Source organism: Myotis daubentonii, chromosome 3 (assembly GCF_963259705.1).
Source record: "Myotis daubentonii chromosome 3, mMyoDau2.1, whole genome shotgun sequence".
Lineage (NCBI taxonomy): Eukaryota > Metazoa > Chordata > Mammalia > Chiroptera > Vespertilionidae > Myotis > Myotis daubentonii.
Genome location: NC_081842.1, coordinates 218,361,343 through 218,386,218, shown reverse-complemented (window position 1 = coordinate 218,386,218; position 24,876 = coordinate 218,361,343). Strand labels below are relative to the sequence as shown.

At 67.8% G+C, this 24,876-nt stretch overlaps 1 protein-coding gene across 3 annotated transcripts in view; it reads right to left on the bottom strand.

The window, feature by feature from the left end:
* The window catches only part of MEGF6 (multiple EGF like domains 6), a 68,099-nt gene that overhangs the window by 42,246 nt on the left and 977 nt on the right, over positions 1–24,876 (bottom strand). For all 3 annotated transcript variants that reach the window (XM_059691465.1, XM_059691468.1, XM_059691467.1), the window contains exons 2-4: positions 21,645–21,779; positions 17,529–17,638; positions 10,012–10,116 (exon numbers count right to left, since the gene is read on the bottom strand). In XM_059691465.1, coding sequence (XP_059547448.1) covers positions 10,012–10,116; positions 17,529–17,638; positions 21,645–21,779 — 350 coding nt within the window. The remainder of the gene's footprint in view (positions 1–10,011; positions 10,117–17,528; positions 17,639–21,644; positions 21,780–24,876) is intronic.

The following is a 24,876-nucleotide window of genomic DNA, read 5'->3' as shown; positions in this document are numbered from 1 at the left end:
CCTCGTGCTCTCCTTCAAGGCACTGCCAGGCGGCACCCGCCCCGGCGTGTCCCAGAAGCCTCCAGGGGCCTCTTCTGCGACCAGGGGCACCTGCCAAGTGGGGCAGGAAGGAGGCGGCAGCCAGGACCCAGCCCTGCCCCCCGGCCGGGAAACAGCTTTCCCAACTCGGAAAGCTGCCCCACCGCCCGGGGAAGGGGCTTGGCTGCAGGCGCCCCAGGCCACCCCCCGCCCCCCGGGAATCCACCCCGACCACCTGGTCTCCCGTCCACTCTGTCCCCAGGACGACCGGATCCCAGGTCCCCAAGCAGCCGGAGCAGGTGCGCTCAGCCCGCCCCACCGGGGTGCTGTGATTTCCGCGGTGCCCACGGGACACCCTGTGGGTCCCTGCTTGGCCCCCATGCCCCCCGGTCCCCAGGACAGGCCGTGGGGCCGGGCTGTGTGTGAAGCCAGCTGCCCGGGTCGCAGACTGAACTCCTCGATCTTGGTCCAAAGAGACCACCGTGAGCTCCTGGGGTAGAGAACGTCACACGCCTTCGATGAGGTTCCCATGGCAACTGGCAGGCCCAGGACCACGCACTGGACGGGTTCAGACGGGCGGGTACCTCCTCCCAGAGCCAGAGCGGCAGGGGTGGCCGAGAGCCGTGCGAAGAGGCACCTGCGGCCTCCGTCGGGGCTCACCACGGGCTCCCGGCAGCTCCGGGCAGCGGGCTGGACCCAGCGTGGCCTGCAGTCCCGCTGAGCTTGGGGCGAGGTGCAACCCTCTTCCCTGCTCCCCCCCAGTCACTGTGGCCGGCAGAATGCTGGCCCCGGGAAACTCATCCTGACCCCCGGGCCCAGGCGATGTCACTCCAGGGCACGTGGGGTCCCGTGTGCAGAGCAGGGAGCTGGCCGAAGGGAGCGCGTCCGGGAGAAGTGGGCGGGTCCAGTGTCACCACAGGGCCTCCCAGGGGGCAAGGGAGGCGGGAGAGGCGAAGTGAGTGAGTGAGAGAGAGAGAGAGAGAGAGAGGGAAGAAAGGACATGGGGGCGGGGTCAAGGGTCAGAGGAGTGCCAGCTGAGCATGAGCCTCGAGCCAAGGCATGTGTGCGCCTCTAAACCCCGGAAGGAACCGGGGCTCCCAGGAGCCTCCGCACGGAACCGGTCCTGCCCGAGGCCGGCCTTCAGCCTGTGAGACCCGAGTGGGACTCGGGACCCCGGAGCCCTGGGATGAGGGTGCGCTCTGACGGCACTCGCTGCGGCGCTGTGTCTCGGCCGCAGAAGACAAACGCGTGCAGCTACTATAAGCATCGCCTTTAAAAGGGGAGAGAAACACCTCTTCAGAGAGGTGTTCCTGCCGCTGCGTGTCCCTGGCCTCCGGGCCGGGGCGGGGTCATTGCTGGGAGGCAGCCTCTCCAAGGAGGCAGGGCTGCCAGGCCGGGCGCCCCGGTGGTTATCGCTCCTGCAGCTCAGAGCCCCGCCCGCCCGCCGGGGCAGCCAGCACATTCCTGGCAGCCGGCGGGACCCGCCCCCTCAGCCCAGCAGGGGGAGCTGGAGGCCCCTCCTCTCTCACCCCAGCAGCACCTGCAGAGTGCCGACGGGTGCCCAGCCCCCGCGAGGGCCCCCGGGGTCAGACAGGGAGGGGAAGCCCAGAAGCAAAGCAGAGGAGGGCGGTGGGGGGGGGGGGGGGAAGCTCAGAGGTGCATCAGGGAGGCCTCCTGGAAGAAGCGTGCGTCCAGCGGCTGAGTCTGCTCAGACAGGCTCCGAGGCCACTCCACTCCACGGGATTGGGGTGGGGGGGGAGGCGGGGGGGGGGGGAGGCGGGGGGGGGAATGGGGGGGCGGGGGGGGGGAGAGTAGGGCAGCCCAGGTGGGCGTGTAGATTGCAGGCTGCACTCCCCGCCGCTCTGAAGGCCAAGCCTGTGCCAGTACCGCGGACAGCTGGCCGTCGGAAGGAGTCCCGTGGACCCTCCGCACACAGAAGGCTCTGCAGTGCCGCCCGCGGGCACTGGCTCCGAAAGCTCAGGGTTGACTGTGGGGCTGGTGAGCGAGCCTTTCTCAGTTGGACCCTCAGCGCTGCCTGAAGGGCACACCTCTCCTGTCCCTCCAACTGGAACGCACCGAGCTGTGCTGCTGCCACATCGCCCCCGGTGGCCGCCCCAGGAACTGACCCGGCGGAGAAGGAAGCCAGGGAGTGGTCCAGAGCATCACTTCAAGGGGCTGCCTTCTGGAGCGCGAGTCTAGAGTCTAGTCCCCGGACCTCAGGGCCTTTGCAACAGGAGGTGCCCTCAGGCCCCTCAGAGGCTCAAACACCAGCTTCCAAACGCGGGTGCAACAGGACGTTGGGGGAGGGGTGGCAGGCAGAGATGGAGAGCAGGGAGCGTCCCCAGGAGACAAAGGAAATGAGGCTGCAGGGAGCCATGCGCCACAAAAGCCAGGAGAGCAAGGAGGCCGCCCTGAGCCATGGCCAGGACAGGCCGGCCCCCAGGCTATGAGGCTGAGAAGTTTCATTTTGTCTCGTTTTGATTTCATTTCTTAGGGCAGTGTTAGGTTTATGGAAATCTGAGCAGAAAGTGTGGAGCTCCGTGAACCCCACAACGCCCCCCCCCCCACCAGCACCCACGTAGGCAGTTCTGACGTCTCCACCGCAGCCCAGCGTCCCTGCGGGGACTCCGTGGGTCTGACCAATGGGCGGTGACCATGCCCACCACCGTGATGTCCGACGGAGTAGGGTCGCTGCCCTGACCACCCTCTGTGCCCGCCTGGGCACCCCCGCCCACCTCTCCACCGCCTCCAAAGTTCTGCCTTTTCCAGCAGGCTCTGCGGTGGGGGCCGCACCACACGCAGCCTCTGCCCGTGGCTTCCTTCACTCGGCCGCGTGCGTGTAAGGAGGCTGGGCGGTTCCCACGGCTTCCCCAGGGTCCGGGCAACCACACCCCATCTGTGGTTTCCGGGGCAACCATGGAAACCAAGAGTGGGTCGCCTAGAAACGGTCGGACAGGCATCACCCGCTCTGGATTTCCAAGGTCACCCGGCGCACCCCTCCAGGAGGTCACCGGGCCCAGGCCCACGGGGCAGGGGTCAGCTCTTGGTCCCTCTGAGCCCCAGGGACAGGCACGGAGGTGGCCCGGGGCCGAGTGAAGTTTCACGTTTTCAGGACGCACCTGCCGAATCCCCCTTGTCTGTGGCAGGAGGCGGGGGGAGGGGGGCAGGAAGGAACAGCCCCCAGCAGGGCACGGCCTTCAGACGGGAGGGGGTGGGCATGGCCCGGGCCAGAGGCTGGCAGGGCTGTGCCTGGGAAGATGGCAGAGAGTCAGGCCTGGAGCAGAGGGTGCCACCCGCTCTACCAAAGCCCCAGGGCTACAGGGGGCAGGCATCACCGGGAGTCCAGGCAACTGGAGGTGGGGGCCCCAAGGTGCCCGAGCAGAACCCCAGCGGCAGCGGGCAAGCAGGTGTCATTGAGGCGAAGCACCCAGGGCAGGACCAGAGCGCCCTCACGTCTGCCCAGGCCTCAGGCCCCAGTCCTGCCCGGTGGGGACGGCACCGTCAGGGCTGAAGCCGACCGAGAGCCAAGGGCTCCCGGGCTCTTCACACGGACACCTGCCTGCCGCGGGGTGACTGACGCGGCCCACGTAGAGATGAAGACCCTGGGGACTTGCCCAAGGCCACCAGCCACGGGAGCCGACCGCATGACCGCCCGCGGCTGCCCTACGCCGAGGCCGCCACGAACCACGCCCGCTCGGAAGAGTGGATGGGGCCTGGAGAAAGTGGGGAGGGACACCTGGGCCAGGGCACCTCGCGGGGGCGGCCGACGCGCTTCCCTGCCTGCGGACGGCGTTTCTGTTTACTCTGCACGTTATCAGGTCCGGTCTGTTTATACAAATCAGCCTCCAGGAATGTGGAAACGGGCTTTTCCCATGTGTTTCCCAGAAAACAGACAAAATGTAAAAGGCCCAGAAGGGAGCCAAGAACATTCCTCGGTTCCCCACGTCCAGGTCTCCGCTCCCCCCCGGGGCCACGTTCCTGGGACGCTTCAGCTCTGGCCCAGCAGCCAGCTCAGCCGGGGCCAGCGCCCCACGCGGGGGTGTGGCCTGGGGAGGGCTCGAACACTCAGCCCATCTCTCCTGTGTACGTGCATGTGTACGCATGCTTATATGTTTGCATACGTAGGTGTGCATGTGTACACAAGTGTGTATGTGTGCATACATGTGCATAAGTGCATGTGTGTGCACATGCGCCCAAGCATGTGAGCACGTGCATGTGTGTATGGGCGCATGTGTGCACTGTGCATGTACAAGCATGTGTGCATTGTATGCAGAAGTGTCGGTGCCCGTGCATGTCCATGTGTGCATGTGTGCGCTGTGCATGTGTGTACAGCACAAGCATGTGCATATGCGTGTGTGCTGTGCATTATGTGTATGAGTGTGTGCATGTGCACACATGTGCATGCTTATATTGTGCATGTGAGCAAGTGCATGTGTTTGCATGAGCATGTGTGTGCATGAGCACCCTGTGCATGTGTGCACCAGTGTATATATGTGCGTGTGTATTGTGCATGCGTATGTGTGCCTGCATACACAGATGTGTGTACGTGCGTGTGTGCATGTCTGTGCCCTAGATGAAAGCTCCCAGCTGAGCTCCAGCACCTGGCTCGATGCCCTGCTGACTCCCCGCGCCTCCCTGGGGTGAAACCCAGCCTGGACACACTTGCACCTGGCCAAGCCCTGACCTGCCAGGAGCCCCGTCCAGGACCTGAGGCCAGGGCAGCAGCCTCCCTGGGCTGGCTCCTGCGCGGGCAAGGTCACAGGCGAGCAGCTTGCCCCTCCCAGGACTCACCCGGGGTTGTTGGCTTGTTTTCCTACGAGCCCCCAGGGCACGGCTAGAAGAGCTCTCTGAAGACACATCCTGATGCACCCCGACTTCTGCCCTCCGCTGGCCTGCTCTCACCTGTACCCCTTCTCACCTGGCCCACACGGGGCACTTCGCAGAGGCCTCCCGCTCTGCTGGTCAGCTCAGCCCCTGCCTCGCCGGGAAGGGAGCCCAGCCAGGGCCCCTGCACAGCGAAGGGCATGCGTAGGCACGCACACACCTCCCCTGCTCCTCCCTGGTGGCCTGTCCCACCTGCCCAAACCCTCGTCCACGCCTGTCTCTCTCTCGATCACTTAAAGCCACAGGGCAGGTCCGTGCAGGCACCTGGAGCTGTGGCCTCAGGGACAGATTTAGGTAACTACAGAGGCGCACAGAGCCACCCCACGGAGCTGCTGCCCCGGCCAGGCCAGGCCAGGCCCTGGTTCCATGCCCCCCTCCACGGCCCACAGTGAGGGCACAGTGATGGACGGCTGAATGAATGAATGAGTGAATGAGTGAATGACCGAGTATGGTGCACTCCCGGACACCCCTTCCCCACTCCTGCCCTGGGGCCCCGTCAGGTCCTCATCCTCTCGCTCCCGCCTGTGCCCTCAGGCCTCAGCCGTGACACCAGGCGTTGCAGCTGGCCTGGCATCAGGAGCCGGTGAGGAGATGCGGGGAGCCTGCAGCTCTGTCCCTGCCGGTCACCACCGACATTAAACCCCAGGCAGCCCCCTGCACCTGCTCTGGCCTCTCACTGCCACCAGGGGGAGCCAGTGCCCTGTCCTGGCCTTGCAGGCAGGGCAAGCAGGTTGGGGCCGGTGCTGGGGCAGGAGCCCGCCCAGGAGGGGTCTGAGGCCTAACCTGCCGGGCAGCTGTGCTTCCAGAGCCTTCCCGGGCTCACAGGGCACGCGGGGAAGGGGACCCCCCAGGAGGAAGGGGACCCCCCCCAGGAGGAAGGGGACCCCCCCCAGGAGGAAGGGGACCCCCCCAGGAGGAAGGGGACCCCCCCAGGAGCACCGTCCGCTGGCTCTGGACTGAGAGGCGGAGGGAAGCAGATGGACTGGGGCCAGCAGGTGCGTGAGTGAGCCGGCCACAGGTCATCCACTCGTTCCTTCAAACAACAGAACCCCCGGGGTCCCGGAGCGCATGGGGAGGGGCCAGGGCAGAGTGCCCCCCTCTCCTGAGACCTGTGACCCGGGCCTGCCTTGGAAGGCCCCACCGTGGAACCCCAACCAGAAGCTCACTGTCCAGCCCCAAACGTGGGGTGACGTCCCCCCGCTGCTCCTGGCTCCCAGCGAAGCAGATGCTGGCCCGGAGCCGGACCAGCGCAGCAGCCCCACCGCCGCCCCCTGGCCGACCCCTCTGCCCCCGCCCGCCCGCCCGCCCTGTTATCAGCTGGCCTGGCTCCTGATGCTGCCCAGGCCGCCTGGCCGCCTGGCCCGGGCAGGGACGGCTGCTCTGGAATGCAGCCTGGAGCCCGGGTCCAGAGCTCCCTTCTCACAGACCCTCATTAATCACCTGCTGGGAGGGGAGACAGGAGCGCCGGAGCCCTGAAAACGGCCCCAGGAACCCTGAAAGCGGCCGGCAGCACCACCACCCCCTCCATCCCACCCCCGGGCGGTCTCCACCCCCCCGGGCCGGCTCCTGCGGGGCAAGGGGCTCTTGGGAGATTGGGGGGGCTGTCCTCAAAGGAGGGGTGCAGTGCAGCCGATGGGGCGTGTGCAAAGCCCGCGGCCACTCTGTCCACTCCGGCGGGGAGCAGAGCAGAAGGGAGCGAGGGGCCTGGCGAGTGCCCCCCGCCCCCCGGGGAGCGGAGAGCCAGGTCCCAGGCGGCCATGCCCAGGCCGGGGCTCCCAGACGAGCAGCAGCGCCCGGGCCTGGCCGGGCGAGTGGCCAAGGGCAGCCCTGCCCCAGCCGCCGGGGTCAGGCCGCACCCTCAGGGCCTGGGTGGCACCCAGAGCCCGGGCGCTGCTTCCTCCCCGTTAACCAACGACCCGGGTCAGAAACAGGGTGGCCCTGAGCCAAAGCCAGGCCTGGCCACCTCCTGCTCGCAGCTTCCCCCCCGCCCCCCACCCCCGCTTCCTGAGGAACTGAGGCTCCTTCAAAAGGCGGACCCACTAGGCACACGGGGGCCTGGGTGTGCGGCGCATGGACCCTGCTGGTGTGGGGCGGCCGGAGGGGCAGGCCACCCGCTCCCCAGGCCCCTGACAGGCGGCCCAGAGCCGCCCTCCTGGTTCCAGGTCCTTCCAACCCGGTGTCCTGTCCGGAGAGGGAGGCTGAGGACCGGAAACTGCCGCTGGCCCTCCTGAGCCCCCCCGGCCCCCAGCCCAGCACCCAGCCCGGGGCCCCCACCGACTCCCTCCCCGCACTCTGCTCCTGGCTCCTCTGGCTCCCATCTGGGAGGCCACCCAACCACCGGCCTGGCCCTCCCCACACCTTCCGCAGCCCACGGCACGCCCCCTCCGGGAAGCCCTCGGGACTGCCGCCCTCCTCGGGGCACCAGCACTGAGCCCTGACCGCTCACGGGGTCCTGGGAGCCAGAGTCCCGGAACCGCCTCAGAGACCCGCCCAAACCACCATTTCCCCGGTGAGGACACTGAGGCCCAGGGGACCAGAGCCAGAGCTCCTCAACCAAGAAGGCGCTGGAGGCGGCCCAGGCCCCGCTCAGGCTGCCCCCACCCAACGGGCAGGCGGGACCAGGCAGGAGCCGGGACTGGTGGCCCTGCCGGGACTCAGCGCAGGAGAGAGCTTTCTGAGAGGTGTGCTGGCGCCTGAGGTTATGAGGGCTCTGGCCGTTTCCTCCTTAAAGACGCGACCCCGACACCAGCACCAGCACCAGCGCCAGCGCCAGCACTGAGAAGGGCGCTCGCCCGCGGAGAGGGGCGCACCTGCCGACTCCCTCTGCAGCCCACGGGGCGGCCCGTGCACAGGTGACGAAGCCGTGTTTCCAGCCGCGCACACCTCTCCTGGTCCGTCTGAGACATGTGCCCTGACAGGACCCCGAGCCCACACGGGACAGGGCGTCCCCGGGCACCCCCAGAACAAGGCCAGCGCCCGGCCACTGTCCCCCGCCGTTCCCACGCCCCGCAGGCCAGGCCCTCGGGGAAGCACCTGTGCGGACGCCTGGAACCTGCGGGAGCCGCTACTGTACCCCCCAGCTGGGCATCCGGGCGCAGGGTGGCAGCCTGGGGCCCGGGCGCAGCCGCACGCCCTGAAGCCCACCCTGGACCAACTGCCTGGGCCTGGCTGCCCCGGGCTGGGGGGCCGGCGGGGCTCTGCACGGGGCTCGCCCAGGGCACCTCCACCCCGCACCCTCACCCTCCACCCCGCACCCCCACCTCCAAGCCGCCCACACAGGCCCCATGTGCTCGGGCAGAAAGCCCCGCTGGGAGGTGGGAGGGGGAGCAAAGCCCCGCCGTCTGGAAGGGGGGCCCTGGGAGGGGGGCCAAGGCTCTTCCCGGGGCTCCCACCCCCTCTGCTCACCACCATCGACGAGCAGATCCCTCTCCCGCCCCCCCTCGCTTTTGTTCAAATGAGAGAATTTGGGGGAACCAGAAAAAACATGGTTTTTATTTTCAAAACTGGAATCAATTATAATTGGGGGTTAAATATCCCCAGGGCGCTGGGGTCCAGGCCCCGGGCAGAGCGGTGGGGGTGGGGGGAGCCGCTGCCAGCGGTTGGGGCCGGAGGGAGGAGAGGACGGGGCTGCCCTGCCGGTGCCTGACCCCCACACAGTCCCTCACACCCGCCCTCACACCCCAGAGCGGGCTCCTGGACAGGCAGGCGAGGAGGCCCTTGTGGAGCGGGCCCTAGGGTGTCCCTGCCGCTTCTCAGAGGACGTGACCAAGGACAGGCGGCGCTCCAGAGCCCCCCCACCCCCACCCCACCAGGGACCACAGCACAGGTACCTCTGTGTTGCTGGCTGTCCAGCCACAGCTGGGTCTCAGCCCCGCCCAGGGCTGGGGTTTCCGGATGAAACCGAGTCAAGCAGCAGGAATGAGCCGGAAGGTTCTCAGAGCATTTCTCCACACCCACCTGTCACCCCCACGACAGACCCCGAGAGGAGGTGACCATCCCGCCGGGGCCCCAGCCTGCACCGTCGGGGGGGGGTGGGGGGCGTCGCCTGTGGCCAGCCCTCGGACAGGCGCGGGGACTAAACCACCAGGAGGCCTGGCTGAGGCAGCCCCCCAGACACAGAGCCCCCGGCACAGGACAGAACCGCCCGGGGAGCCCCCCTTTCCAACAGGCATGGGCACCCCTGGCTGCTGGCACCCTCCCAGCACCTCCCGGGACCCGGGCCCTCAGCGGGCGCGGCGGGCAGGCACCGCATGTGAACACGCAGGGAGCAGCCACAGTGGAGCGCCCCCCTCGAGCGGGGGACCTCCCGCTCCCCACGATTTCCTGATCCCCCGGTTGCCTGCTGGGCGTCGGGAGCATGGACGATCCTCTCAGGATGTCTGCCCGGCGTCCACCCGGAAGGAGCCCCAGCGGCTCCCAGAAGCAAGTTCAAAGCCCGGGAACCCGGCCAGGAGCGTGGTCTGCGGAGCTGTGGGCGGCGGGGCTCTGCGCCCTGTTCCCCGGGCCCCAGCGAACTGCCTCCCCTGCGGCCGGGGAAGCGGCGGGAAGCGAGACCCGAGCCAGCCCCGCCCCAGCATGCGGAGTCACGGTGAGTGGGGTGCTCCGACAGCTCTTCATGCGCGTGTGCCCCACAAAAACGCCGTCCCCCCCACGCTCGCTGTGAGCCCGTCCGCACCTGAGCACCCGCCAACATTCCCCCAAATGCTGACTTCCTCGGGCGTCAGGCCTCAGCGTCTCGTGCGCCACTGTTTCCTCCACCCACCGCCCAGGCAGGACCCCCGGGCCCTCACCCTCCGACATTGACACGGAGGCTCTGGCGAGGCAAGCGGCAGCTCAGAGACCCGGGCCGAGCCCGTCCTGACCCGCCCGCGACCCCGCCAGCCCCTGCCCGTCTCTGCACCTGCTGCCCCACCCACAGAGGCATGGTCGAACAGGGGGCCCTAAGTTATGGGGTGCAGAGGCCTCTCAGTCACCCCCTCCTCTCACGACCTCGGGTGGGCTGTGGGGCGCGGGGGTGGGCATTGGAGTATGACAGTCACCCAGGGTCTCCCCCACACTGTGCCCCTCACCCACGGCCGAGCCCCGGAGCCTGGCGGAGGCTGCACTCACCGTGCTGGCAGCGGGCACCCTGGAAGCCTGGGGGACAGCGGCACAGCTGGGCGGAGCCGGGCACGCAGCTGCCACCATTGAAACAGAGGCCAGCGCTGCACTCGGCTGTGGAGAGAGAAGAGGCCCGTGAGCCCACCTTCATCACCACCACGTTCCTCAGCGACTCTTAGAAGGTGCGGGATAAATGTTGTTGAATGAGAGAATGAATGAATAACGAATGAGTGACTGAGTGAGTGAGTGAGTGAATGAGAGAATGAATGAGTGAGTGAATGAATGAATAAATGAGTGAGGGAATGAATGAATGAATGAGGGGATGAATGAACAAGTGAATGAATGAGTGAGGGAACGAACGAACAGCTGAACAGCAGGCAAGGCAGCAGGTGAATCATTTGCCTAGAAGCTCTGGGCAGGCAGGAGCCCGTGGTGCGGACGAGGATGCTCCAGGCAGCAGGCCCACACCCACGGGAAGGAAAGCAGAGACGCAGAGCTGTGCCCCAGAGCAGGCAGGTGCGGGCGCCGGGCCAGGCTGAGGCGGCAGGGCTGCCAGCGAGAGTGACACACGTGTGGACGCGCCAGCTCTGCCAATTCCCACACTGGGCGGGGAGGACGCGTCCAGATGGAAAAGGAACAGTGAGCAGGGGCAGGAAGGCAGGGGGCGGCCTCCTGGCAACTCCTTCCCGCAGGGCCGCCAGGGCAGGCAAGACCAGGGCTGGTGACTGCAGTGCCGAGGCCACAGGCGTGGTGGGCGAGCAGCGTCCAGGGGCTCTGCCCAGGTGCCCGCGGCCTCACACTGTCCGCTCCCTCTTCCCCAGGCAGGTGCGAGGCCCACCCTCCAGTCACAGGGGCCACCCGGGCCCTGGACAGGGGCCAGCATTCCCAGAGCCCATGGGGCCAGCACCACGCACCTCCTCACTCACCTTTCTTCGTAGAATTCCCCACTGACTGGCATGTCATTTACCCTCCTCCCCTCCTGCCCCTCCCATAGGACACGAGGCCGTGAGGACGGGTGCTGGTCTCTGCTCACTGCCGCCCTCCCACGCCTGAGCGCGGCGCCGGGCACAGCAGCCCCCGTGGACGTCTGCGCGAGGCATCACCCGGGCCAGCACCTCCCAGATGCGCTTTAGGGACACTGTTACTGTTCGGACCCTGTTGTTACCATTCCCTCCTTTCTTTTTAAAGATTGGAAAACACTACAGAGTCTGTCTCAGGAATCCACGGTGCTCATTAGCACAACAAAGGCTCTGAGAAGTCCTGCAAAGGGAACTGCTTAATGGAGCTTAACTGTGCTGCTGGGGTGCTTCCTGGACTGCAGGTCCCCTCCCCAGGGCTCCTCGCACCCCTGGAGCTGCCTCCCTTCCGCAGCCTCCTGGATGGGCTGAGCCCAGCCGCACAAGAGTTAGGGCTGTGTCCATCCCAGGGTCTGCACGCGGGGCCTGGGGGTACAGCTGCTCCCCCTTATCCTTCGAGGAGGGGGAGCCGGGACCCAGGGCTACTATGGCTGAAACATCGTGAGGGTCCAGGCAAAATCTCTTATCCAGCCTCCTCAGCATGGCTCAGGGGTTGAGCATCGACCTATGAACCAGGAGGTCAGGGTTCGATTCCCAGTCAGGGCACCTGCCCGGGTTGCAGCTCGATCCCCAGTGTGGGGCGTGTAGGAGGCAGCCAATCGGTGATTCTCATCATTGATGTTTCTCTCTCTCTCCCTCTCCCTTCCTCTCTGAAATCAATAAAAACATATTTTTAAAAAGCTGTTAGCCAACTGGGATCGAGGTGGCAGAGGTCCGCTGAGCAGGAAAACTCGAACCCCGACAGCAGAGGGTCGGAGCCCGGCCGCCCCAGGGCGTGTGCGCGAGGCCACTGGGCCGGGGAGCAGCACTTTTCCTCTCGGGTCGCCTCCCGGGCACAGGGCCGCGAGTGGGTCTCCGAGGAATCCCGACACCATTACGAGCTTCCTGCCACCCTCTCCTCGGGCCCCAGGCCTGCTGCTCGGCCCTGCACAAGCGCCACGGCCCCGGCATCATCGCGCACGCGCCTGCGTCTCCCGGTCCCGTGGACGCAGGAAGCCCACGTGGCAGGAGCAGGGGGACGGGCAGCAGGTGTCAGCTGCTCCTGGGCCACCCCCGCCTGCCCCAGCCTGACCACGAGGGAGCCTGGCCTTGGACAGAGAGAAGGTTCTGGAAGGGCTGGAGGGATGATGGAGAGGCGAGGCGAGGGGCAGAGGGTAAGAAGTGGGGAGGGTGGAGGCAGAGCCCACTGACCCAGCGCCCCCTGCGCAAGGCGGTGCCAGTCCCACATGGGGGCCCTTCACCTGTGTCACAGCCTCGCCAGCCTCAGGAGCCCAGCGACCCCTGCAGCCCTGATGCCCGCAGGCACGCCAGCCAGGAGGGGCCAAAGCAGCCACCAGACTCCCAACCGAGGCAGCGGGCGGGCCTCCGGCACCTGCCCACTGGGGCCAGCGAGGGGATTTGAGCCCCGAGAGCGGGAGGCAGAGGCTGCTCACGGCGCGAAGGCCACACCCCGCAGAGGGGCAGCTCCAGGAAGGCCCCGTGCGCTGCCCACGCTCCCCAGACACCCGCCAGCGGCCGCACTGACCGTTCCCCTCTGCTCCCACCCCCCTTCCTCCTGCTCTGCTCCAGCTGCCCCTCGAGCCTCCAGGCCCGCTCCGGCCTCGCCTCCCCCTCCACAGATACCCCCGTGGCCCTGGGCTCCGCGTCCCAACCCCGGTGTCTGCCCGCAGCCTGCCTCCCCGTGAGACGCGGGCTCCCCCGCAGGCACGGCCCACGGCCCCTCTGCATCCCAGCGCTGGCGGCGGACAAACCCTGGCAAGTGGACGAGTGAGGGGAGGGGAGAATGAACCAGCGCCCGGGAACCAAGCTGCTCCAACAGGACAGTGAAGAGTCAAGTGTCAGTCACCCCAGCCTAGAAGTCCGGGCGTCCAGTGCCTTCGCTGTCACTCCCGCACGCGCTCACGTGGCCGAGCGAGGAGGGTCCCGCTGACCAGCACCCGTTCCAACAGCAGCACGTCCTGCAGGTTCTCGGGAGGGAGGCCGGGTGCTGAGTGGAAGAGCAGAAATGGCCCGGCCGGCGGGGCTCAGTGAGCGAGCATCAACCTATGAACCAGGAGGTCAGGGTTCGATTCCCAGTCAGGGCACGTGCCCGGGTTGTGGGCTCGATCCCCAGGGTGGGGCGTGCAGGAGGCAGCTGATCCATGATTCTCATCCTTGATGTTTCGCTCTCTCCCTCCCTCTCCCTTCTTCTCTGAAATCAATATAAAAAAAAAATTTTTTTTAAGTAGAAATTACGCTCTCGCATGCACTTGCTTGTACCGTGTCCTGCTCAGTCGGAGCCTGAAGTTTGTCCCACGGCGGACGGGGGAGTGACCCCCACCCTGGCGATGCCTCACGCTCCCGCATACAGAACGGTCCCGACTCGGCTGTCACTCGGGGTGACAGTTCACGGACGCCCTTCCCAGTGCCCCCGTGACAGCGGAGGAGTCCGTGCTTCCTCGCGGCGTGGGCTCCCGCGGAGGGAGCGATGAAATCCGCTGGGTATTTACCCAGAATCTTCCCAGCATCCTCTACTGCCCTCCTTCTCGCAGCGTTCTTGTCATTGTCGTTCCAACCTCCGTCCAGGACTTCGGAGCCCAGCAGGCAACGGAGTCGCTCCCGGCTCCCGGCACGTGCCTGTGTGTGTGACGTCTCCCCGCAGGCAGCCCCGGCTCTGCGTCCGGCTCTGCGTCCCGCGGACTCGGCAACAGGCAGGACGCGCGTCCGGAGCCTCGAGGCTTCTCGCCGGAGCTGAGCTTCCTTGGGATCTTCCAGGATTTCGTTTCCTCGGAGACAAAGCGAAGAAGCCAGTGACGTGGTCGCCTGATCACTCATCCGGTCCCTCGATGGCTTTCTGACGCGCAGCTAAGAGCATCAGCAACACAGCTCCGTGGCCTCGGCAAGCGGCTCCTCACGGAACCAGCTGCTGCGCTGCTGCGGCCCCAGACGGGACCCCGGGGGGCGCACCCACCCAGGGCGAGACCCGGCTCCTGCCCGGCCCACGCCGTGGCCCCCACTCCCTCCCCTCACGCTGGCCCCCCGACATGAGGACACATGGGCTTTTCCCGGGTCACTGAGACAAACAAAAGCCAAAGGCACAGACAAATAAATCCTGCCCTAAACACAGGGTTTTTATAAACAACAACCAAGAAAGCCAGCGCTTCAAGTTCCGGATACACGTAGTGAGCCTGTCCCGTGGGATCCTGTCCCGTGGAGACCCTGTCCCGTGGGGATCCTGTCCCGTGGGATCCTTTCCCGTGGGATCCTGTCCCGTGGAGACCCTGTCCCGTGGAGACCCTGTCCCGTGGGATCCTGTCCCGTGGGGATCCTGTCCCTGGAGACCCTGTCCCGTGGGATCCTGTCCCATGGGATCCTGTCCCGTGGGATCCTGTCCCATGCAGACCCTGTCCCATGGGGATCCTGTCCCGTGGGATCCTGTCCCGTGGGGATCCTGTCCTGTGGGGATCCTGTCCCGTGGGATCCTGTCCCATGGGGATCCTGTCCCGTGGGGATCCTGTCCCGTGGGATCCTGTCCCGTGGGGATCCTGTCCCGTGGGATCCTGTCCCGTGGGGATCCTGTCCCGTGGGATCCTGTCCCATGCAGATCCTGTCCCGTGGGATCCTGTCCCGTGGAGATCCTGTCTTGTGGAGACCCTGTCCCGTGGGATCCTGTCCCGTGGGGATCCTGTTCCGTGGAGACCCTTTCCCGTGGGATCCTGTCCCGTGGGATCCTGTCCCGTGGGGATCCTGTCCCGTGGGATCCTGTCCCGTGGGGATCCTGTCCCGTGGGATCCTGTCCCGTGGGAATCCTGTCCCATGCAGACCCTGTCCCATGGAGACCCTGTCCCATGGGGATCCTGTCCCGTGGGGATCCTGTCCCGTGGGGATCCTGTCCTGTGGGGATCCTGTCCCGTGGGATCCTGTCCCGTGGGGATCCTGTCCCGTGGGGATCCTGTCCCGTGGGATCCTGTCCTGTGGGGATCCTGTCCCGTGGGATCCTGTCCCGTGGGGATCCTGTCCCGTGGGATCCTGTCCCGTGGGATCCTGTCCCGTGGGGATCCTGTCCCATGCGGATCCTGTCCCATGGGGATCCTGTCCCGTGGGATCCTGTCCCATGGGAATCCTGTCCCGTGGGATCCTGTCCCGTGGGATCCTGTCCCATGGGGATCCTGTCCCGTGGGATCCTGTCCCGTGGGATCCTGTCCCATGCGGATCCTGTCCTGTGGGGATCCTGTCCCATGCGGATCCTGTCCCATGGGGATCCTGTCCCGTGGGATCCTGTCCCATGGGGATCCTGTCCCGTGGGATCCTGTCCCGTGGAGACCCTGTCCCGTGGGATCCTGTCCCATGCAGACCCTGTCCCATGGGGATCCTGTCCCGTGGGATCCTGTCCCGTGGGATCCTGTCCTGTGGGGATCCTGTCCCGTGGGATCCTGTCCCATGCAGATCCTGTCCCGTGGAGACCCTGTCCCGTGGGATCCTGTCCCGTGGGATCCTGTCCTGTGGGGATCCTGTCCCGTGGGATCCTGTCCCGTGGGGATCCTGTCCTGTGGGGATCCTGTCCCGTGGGATCCTGTCCCGTGGGGATCCTGTCCTGTGGGGATCCTGTCCCGTGGGATCCTGTCCCGTGGGGATCCTGTCCTGTGGGGATCCTGTCCCGTGGGATCCTGTCCCATGCAGATCCTGTCCCGTGGGATCCTGTCCCATGGAGATCCTGTCTTGTGGAGACCCTGTCCCGTGGGATCCTGTCCCGTGAGGACCCTATACCACAGGCACCCTATCCCATGTCTCCTGGCAGATGTGACAACCTGGACCCCGAAGGCCAGGCCTAGTGACTGAGACCCCACATTTCCCCACACCCCCCGCCCTGCTCCCAGCCCAGCTCTCACCTCTGGGAGGCCAGGCCGCCCTGGGGCGGGGGTGCCAGCCCAGGCCCCACCCGGGATGAGGAACCTCAGGTTCTGCCTTCCTCAGTGGGTTCAGGCCCCACCTGTCAAAACCTGCACCCCCACCCTGCACCCACTCCTGCACCCCCGCCCTGCGCCCACTCCTGCATCCCCATCCCTGCAGGCTGGCTTCCCTCCTGGGGTCTGGCCGGCCCTTGGCCCAGCTGCTCCTCCCACCCAACCCTGGGACGGTCACTCCAAGACCCGGGAGAAACCAGACATAATCAGGGCTGCTGGACACGCCAGGACCTGCGCTGGTCCCCTCCCCCAGCCCAGGAACCAGCCACGTCCTGCACCTCGTCCCTTCCGGGGGGACAGGCCCAGCCTCCCCCACTCAGCCTGGGAACACGCCCCCCGTTACTGTGTCACACTTGCTAGCGCCAACTCGGAAGGCCGAGGAGCCCCCAGCAGAGCGGAAAGGGGGACCCGGCTTTGATGTCTGCCCTGCACCCACTCAACAGACCCCTTTGTTTTCCCAGACGCCAGCTTGAGGCTGCACACATCAGCTCTGCGATCAGACCGGACAGAGGGCGGCTGAGGGGCGGGACACCACCCCCCAGGGCAGCTGGCCGGCGTCCACCCGCCCGTCCCTCCCGCCCATGGCCGGGCTGCTTCCCTCTCCTCTCTCCTCTCTCCCTTCCGGAGAGAATCATTCATTTCCTCTCTTGAGAAAACACTCGTCCTCTCCTCTCCCCGCCCCTGCAGTTCACCTCAGGTCCCCTCTCCCCAGGTTTCCGTGAGGAGGGAGGGACCAGTGGCTGGAGGACGGGCTGCGACACAGCCCCTACAGCCCGGGTCCCGTCCCGGTCACCGCAGGGAAGCCCTGGATGTGGGAAGCCGGGACCCCAGCCCCCTCACGGCACGGGGATGCCAAGTCAGTTTCAGGGGACACCAGATGTCAGGCCGACCTCTCCCGGGAGGGACGCTGGTGAGGCCGGGCAGCCTCCTGCGCTCTCCTCGGCCGTGAGCCCCGCCTTCCACGAAGCAGGGGTGTCCCAGCCACCCACTGGGCCCAGACACCCCGATTCCAGCCCGGCCGCACCTCTCGGAGCCACCTGGCCACGGGCTCCCCACCGCTGCGTCCACCGGGACTCGCTCTCAGGGCAGGGGCGGGGGTCAGGAGTGGGGGTACAGGAGTGGGGGTGCAGGAGTCAGGAGGCAGCGACTCCATTCAGCAGACAGGGCTGAGGCCAGGGCCCCGTGCCCAGCCCGGCCTTCCTGGAACAAAGTGGGCCTGGAGGGCAGGATGTGGGCGTGGCGATACCTGACACTGACCCCCGAACCAGGCTCAGAGAGCCCCTCCCGACGGTGCCAGCCCCGCCGGCCAGCATGGGCGCAGGGCGTCCCAGCTCCTCCCCCATGTTAACAGTCTTCTCAAGCGAGCGCACTGGCGGGAGGCGTGGCCCTGGGCGCTGCTGGGACCGTCCCACCAGGAGCAGAAATGGGGGGGGGGGGCAGCCCCAGGAGACGGGCTCTTCCGAGGCAGGTCTAGTGTCTGCAAGTGGCACAGGTGGGGGACACTCACCGGAGAGGCAGCCCTGGTCGCCTGGCTGCTGGCTCCACCCCGGGCAGCACCTGAGCACGGGCCGGGCCTCCATGGCGTACACCTGCCTGTAGGCCGTGTAATAGACGGTTCTAGAGAAGAAGGGAGGAGGGACGCGCTGGTGCATCTCACCCACCGCGTCCGGCTCTCACCACCCCCGGCCCACACACACACACACACACACACACACTACAGAGTCTCGATGCCCATCTCACAGCGGGAGCGGGTGGGAGGCCCGGGTCCGAGGCCGGCCTGGGGTGCACGCCACAGCGCTCGGCCCAGGATGGCCGACTCCCCTCCCCCACGGCAGCCCCGGCTCCAGCTGGTGTCAGGCGCCTGGAGCTCAGCTGAGGAGCAAGACCGGCTTCCAAAATGGCCCCCGGGGTCCAGGTGCCGGTGCTGGGCGGGCCGTGAATGGTGGTGCCCATCCGGCCCCAGGCTCTCGGCCCACTGGCTCACCAAGGGGCTGGACAGCAGACTGTCCTGGAGGGTCCATGGGGGGGTCCGTCGCCACCAAGGAGGGTGGTGCTGAGCGGGGACACGGGGTTGCCAGGAGGAGCTGCCCACGTAACAGGAGGACCGAGCGTGCTCAGTGCACGGCGCCGGGGGCAGAGGGGAGCAGGCAGAGGGCTCACGGGGTGGGGGCAGCCTGGAGGCCGGAGTGGCCTCGGTCCCTGCTGGTTCCTGCTCAGATGGGGTGGGTGTGGCCCTCACGAAGGATGAGGCGCTGGGAGGGGCTCCAAGCTGGGCCCCTGGAAGCCCAGCCACCCAGGCAGCCTGCCCGGCCCAGCCCCGCCCAGTCTCTCCACCATCCACAGCCCCGGGGGCGGGGCATCTTGGTGGAACAGCCAGCGGGGGGCCAGCCCCAGCCCAGGACTCCCCCTGGGCCAAACTGAAGCAGAGGCGGGGGGCGGAGGGGGGAGAGGGGGCCTGGCCCACAGCACCCCACTCAGCTGCACCCTGCACCCCAGGGTCCCAGATCCCAGCTCCTCAGCTGGGCCTCAGGCGTTGGGAGGGTCTCTGCCCACCCAGAGACCCCCTTCCTGCTTCTCCAGAGGATGGGGTGCCTCTGGGGGTCACCTGGACGCCACCCTGACTCCCCTCCCCCCAAAACCTCCCCCTCACCTGCTGACACAAGACAGAGGCTCACTGCCCCTGCGCACCCGTCTCTTACTGCTGTGCTGGCTGAGCGGTACCCCGAGTCCAGCCCCTCTAGAACCTGGGATGTGACCTCATCTGGAGACAGGGCCTTGGCAGGTGTCACCAAGCCCAGGTGAAGCCACACTGGCCTAGGGTGGCCCTGGGTCCCACGACCAGGATCCGCACGAGGAGAGGGAAGTGGGCACAGAGCAGAGGCCACGTGATGCAGCCCCCAGCCCCGGCGCTCGGCTGATGCCGTGGTCACGGGAGCTGGAGAGGCCTGACCAGACGCCCGTCCAGCCTCCAGAGGGACCACCGCCCACCCCGTCACGGGGCTGCCGGCTGCAGGTCCAAGTGCCCTGTGGTTTCAGCCGCCCGTGCGTCACCACCTGTTACAGCAGCGGCGGCAACGGACACTCCGCGCCCAGCACTCAGCCGTCCCCCCGGACCCCCTGGCGGCAAGGGCCTGGGTCTATGACGACCACACTGGCACCGGGTGGGGGGCAGGAGGGACAGGAGGGAGGCAGGGAGGACGAGACAGTGGAGGTACCAGGGAGGAAGGGACTGGCCGGCCACGCTGCGGCCCTCGGCCCTGACCCCTCCCGGCTCCCACCGCGTCGTCGGCAGGAAGGTGACCAGCCAACAGCCGCCGAGGTCAAGGGCCCTTGAGCCGGGAGCGGCCGGAGGGGCTGGGCTGCTGTGTCTCCAGGAAACGAAACCGGCTCCGGGGGTGCTGGACTCGCCCTCAGCAGCCTGGGAGCCTGGGAGCCGGTGGCCCCGGGGGCCGGGACCCCGCAAACAATCAGGGCGGCTTCCGGGAAGCGGGCTGGGCGCTGCCCGCGGCGGCAGGGGGCGGGGGCTCTGCACGTCCCGCCTGCACCTGCGCCTGCGGGGACCCCGCCGCGGGACAGTGTTTGGCAGAGGAGTGTCTGGGCCCTTCCGTCTAAATATTTATGCCTCTCCCGGCTACGTGCCGGGCCTGGCGTCGCCGGGAAGCCCAGCTGACCGCCCGTCTGCCACCCTCCCCGACGGCCCCTGGAGACAGGCGGTCAGCCTGCAGCCCCGGGGTCCCCGACAGTGGACCCCTCACTCCCTGCAGTTCACAGGGACCCTCACGGGCTCCAGCCACCACCAGGTCCGCAGGGGCCACTGTCACAGGAGGAGGGGACGCCAGGCTGGTGCGGTCCTCTCCCTACAGCCACCCGGACCCCTGGCCGCAGCGCAGCAGCGTCCGTGCAAGGGCCTGTGGCAAAGGCCTGCGGCCAGCCCCCATGTGGGCTGTGGCCCAAGCACCCCCTTCCCCCTCCCTCCCTCCCTCCCTCCCTCTTCCTCTCTCCCTTCCTTCTTTCCTTCCTTCCTTCCTGCTCCCCACCGAGGGGGACGGCCCTCTCCTGGCCTGGGCTCCCGGGCCTGGGCGGCCTGTGTGGGCTGCGGTTCGTCGGGGAAGCGCTCCTGATGCGCTGGACGCGCGTGGAGGCGGCGGCCTGGCCGCTGGTCTGGGCCGATGGGGTGAAGGGGGGGCAGGGGGCTCAGGGGCTTCCCAGGGACCCCGAGCCCCTGTGGGGTCCCGAAGAATGCACGGGGGGGGGGGGGTGAGCCGCCGGCAGCAGCAGCAGCCTCCCCGGGGCGGCCACAGCCTTGGCCGCTGGAGGGACGTCTGGCTGAGGCCTGCGCAGAGCCTCCTGCTGCTTCCAGGATGGGGCCCACTCCCCACGCATTGTGGGGGAGGGTGTGCGCCGGTGTGACCTCATCCTGTTCTGTAAACACGCGCCCCTGCACACACACTGCGCCCCCTGCACACACACTGCGCCCCCTGCACACACACTGCGCCCCCTGCACGCGCACCGCGCCCCCTGCACATGCACCGCGCCCCCTGCATGCGCGCTGCGCCCCCTGCACACGCACCGCGCCCCCTGCATGCGCGCTGCGCCCCCTGCACATGCACCGCGCCCCCTGCACACGCACCGCGCCCCCTGCACGCGCACCGCGCCCCCTGCACATGCACCGCGCCCCCTGCATGCGCGCTGCGCCCCCTGCACACGCACAGAGGTGGGTCTGGAACAGGTGAGGGGCCAGGGCTCTTCGGGCATGTCCCTCGTGGGGGGGCACCCCATGCTGTAGGGCGTCCAGCAGCACCCCTGCCTCTACCTGCGGGCGACGGCAGCCGTGTCCTCCCAGCTGCAGTCACCACAGACACTGTCCCCAGCCCATCCCAGGTCCCGGGAGGGAGGGGCCCAGTGGCCTGCCCCCTGAACACTGAGGAGCTTAATGGAGCCCGCGCCTCTCCTCTGAACCTACAGCAGATCGACATTTAAATGAGCTGCACCCCTCCCCAGGCTGCGGGCAGGTGCCCCAGAGCCCCTGGCACAGCAGGTGCATGGACGACTCCCCCAAACCTCCTGAGAGGCTGGGCACCACGCCCATCCAAACATTCAGCGCCAGCTTCCCCCACCGGCCCAGCAGCGCCAGCGTCCAGGCGGGAGTTGCCCAAGCGGAGCCGCCCTCCCGACCCCCCCGCATCCCCCCAGCTCTGCGATGGGCCCAGCGGGCTGCGTGCAGAGGAGAGGTGCGCAGAGGCACTCCCTCCCCACGTTTGGTTTTGAAATAAAATCTTGAGCAACAGAAGATTTCACACGGGCTCGGGCGCGAGGCCAGGGGTCGGGCCCCAGCAGGAACTCACAGGCTGGGCCCAGCTTCCACCTCTCACATGGCCAGCACCCCCCACAGGGTCCCCTCCCTCCTGCCAGGTCCCCATCCCCACCCGCCCACAGAGGTCCCAGGGGCCGCCCAGCAGGACAGCTGTGCTCCAGCCTCAGCCCTGGGGGGTGGGAAGCCTTGGCCTCAGGCAGACGAGGGGCTGGGGGGGGCACAGGTAGCCCCGACGCCAGGACCATCCCCGGCCCGGCCGCCCTGCTCCTGACGTGCGCACAGCCCCGCTCCCACCCGGGACCCACGTACCTGCGCTCGTGGCTCACGCACCAGGCCTGGCGCCCGCAGCCCGGCTTCCACACGGGCACCGCGCGGCTGAAGGCCCGCACGCAGGGTTGGCGGCGGCCCACCAGGGTCAGCTCCTGCTCGGCACACACGTGGGGCCTGGGACAGAGGACAGGGGTCAGCAGCTCTGCCCCTTCCCGAAAGCCATCTGGCCTCATTGCCACCCTCCACCCCACAGCTGTCTGCTGGCCGCCGGGTCCAGCCTCCCTGACCCAAGACCAGTCCCCCATCCCCCCCATACACACACACGTATTCACAAGCTCTCACGCACATGTGTGCACTCACAAGTACACACACGAGCGCACATGCACACGTGTGTACGCACACGTACATGCATGCACACATGTGTTCACATCCTTGCCCTCTGGCTCCAGGTGGGTTTGGCCAATGGGAGGACCAGCAGGATATGGAGGGCGAGGGGGGACCGCCGGGGAGAAAGATGCTGGGGCTCTTGTCTTTCCCAGGTTTGGGGGGCTGAGCCTCACCTGGGCCCAGCACCCTTCGGCAGCTCTCTGGGTTCCATGCCCTTCACCCTGGGGCGGAGTCGCCCTCATACAGCTGCCCAGCAACGCCAGCAGCCTCTTCTGGGAACTGGTCAGAAATGTGCGCACGCGCACACACACTCACACATGAGCACACACACACATGCACACACACATGCACACTCACACACTCACTCACACACACACACACACGCGCGCGCACACGCAGTCCTCCCCGGATCAGCACTCAGACCCCCCACCCCCGCCCGCGGCCACAGCAGGGCCTCCGGGGCTCGGATGCCGCCTGGCCTTTGAGAACCGCCGGTCCAGGTGGCTGGGTTTGGGTCTCAGCCCCCATTCCCACCAGCACTGGCCTCCCTGCGTCCAGCCCCACCCCCAGCGGGAGGACGCGGACTGGGCACTGGGGCGCGCCCAGACTGCGGGTCAGTGGTCTGGCCACTGGGCCACGGGGAGGAGAATGCCCCATAGGGCGGGGCAGGAATCAGGGGAGCGGGGTGCTGCTCTCAGAAGGGCCCCCCTTCCCAGCCCCCAGCCCCCCTCCAACCTCAGCCACATGGGCGGCTGCTGGTCAGGGAGACGACCTGCCTCAGAAGCACAAGTTAGCAGCTTCCCATCTGGGGGGTGGAGGAAGTGGGGAGGGGGCAAGGCGGAGGGAGCAGACAGGACCCTCTGCCCACCCAGGTCAGGGGGAGGGGCGGCTGGCAGTCAGGCCCTGCTGCCACCTGGGGCGGGGAAGGCATCCGTGCCGGCCCTGAGCCCAGCTCTGTGGCGGGCGCCTCCTCCAGGAGAAGGGGCTCCCAGGGCTGGGGGCCTTCACCCGGAGTCAGAGGGGAGGGTGGGCCGAGCTCTGTCCCTCTGGGCGGTGGTCCAGGCCCCAAGACCCACGATGAAGGCACCAGAGGCAGGAGGTGCGGATGGGGAACCAGGCAGCCAGCTCTCGCAGCTGGACACCCCGAGGGCGGGAGGGCGGCTGAGCTGTGAGAAGCGTCTCCGTCTCCATCGTGTCTGTTCCCACCGGCTTGGGTTTGGGCCCTGAACCCGCACCCCCAGCCTGGCTGCAGCCCAGGGGGGAAGCGCTGGGGTGGGCGGGCCCAGTGGCAGCCCTGGGACCACGTGGGTCTGAGAGGGTCATGGCAAGAGCCACTTGCAAGACCAGACTTGAGCTTGCCCTTCCGCCGGGGGCGCTTCCCGCCGGGGGCAGGGGGTCAATCTAACCAGCTGCCTGGCCGCCCAGCACGGCTGCCGAGGGGACCCCAGCCCCCAGGGAACAGAGGTCTCCTCTGAGCCCTGCTCCCACCGCGGCCAGAGGGCCAGGGTGTGGGGACGCCGTCTCCCGGTCCCCTGACCTGCTCCCGTCACCTGATGGGCAGGAGCCACAGCACCGGCCACGTAGCTCCACAGGCCCACAGGCCCCCTGACACTACCTCCCCCGTGGGTCCCCCAAAGGCCCCCACGGAGGGTCAGGACCATGTGCAGGTCAGGATGGCAGCGGGCAGCACCTCTGAGGACAAGGCACTTCCTGGGACCTTGCAGCCCCTCCTCTGCCCCTCTGGCAGCTCCAGCAGCCCCCCTGCCCCCCCTCCTGCCCTCCCCCCACCTTCCGCTCAGCAGCAGCCTCAACCTGGAAACCTCTGGGAGGAGCAGGGCGCTTTCCCCCTTCAGCCGCCAGCCACGCCCAATGCAATCCCACTGCACAGCCCACAGTGACCCACTGCAACCCACCGCAACCCACTGCAGGTCCCACTGCAGGTCCCACCTCCACCCACTGCAGGCCCCACTGCAGGTCCCACCGCAGCTCCCACCGCAGGTCCCACCACAGGTCCCACCGCATGTCCCACTGCATGTCCCACTGCAGGCCCCACTGCAGGTCCCACCTCCACCCACTGCATGTCCCACCACAGGTCCCACCGCATGTCCCACTGCATGTCCCACCACAGGTCCCACCGCAGGTCCCACTGCATGTCCCACTGCATGTCCCACTGCAGGTCCCACCTCCACCCACTGCATGTCCCACTGCAGGTCCCACCGCATGTCCCACCGCATGTCCCACCGCAGGTCCCACTGCAGGTCCCACCTCCACCCACTGCCAGTCAGACAAGTCAGGTGCTTCAAAGACAGAGAGCCACGGGAGGTGGGCTCAGAGGTACCACAGAACTCACCACACACAGGGCAGGCTGAACAGCGGCCCATGTGGCTATGCTCTAGGTGGGGGCAGGGGAGGGGGGCCCCAGGAGGAGCCCAGGCCCTAGGGGAGCAGGTGACGTCACAACACATCCCCTGGGGCTCAGGAAAGAGGCCCAGGAAGGGAGGCTGGGTCTCCACACCGGCCCTGGCGCGAGGGCCCTCTGAGCCTGCCCACCCAGCCGCCCCCGGGCTCCCCTCCAACACACTGACTCCCCTGGGGTCGCAGGAGGCAGGAATGTCCGGCAGAAGTCACGTGCAGCCGGGACTGGGGCTGCTCACATTTCTGGACGCAAAGGCCCCCACCCCAGAGGCTGTGCCCCCCGGAGCAAACCCAGCCCCAGGGCGGGGGGCGGGGGCGTGGACTCGCCCTGCCCGCTCCACCTGCACGCGTGTCCAGTGGGTCCTGCGTGGCCAGGTGCACCGGCTCCTCGGGGAGGTGCTGGGCCCGGGCCCTCCCCCAGGCCTGGGCCGCTCGCCCGCCCCTCCGTGGCCCCCAGCAGCCTTCCCGA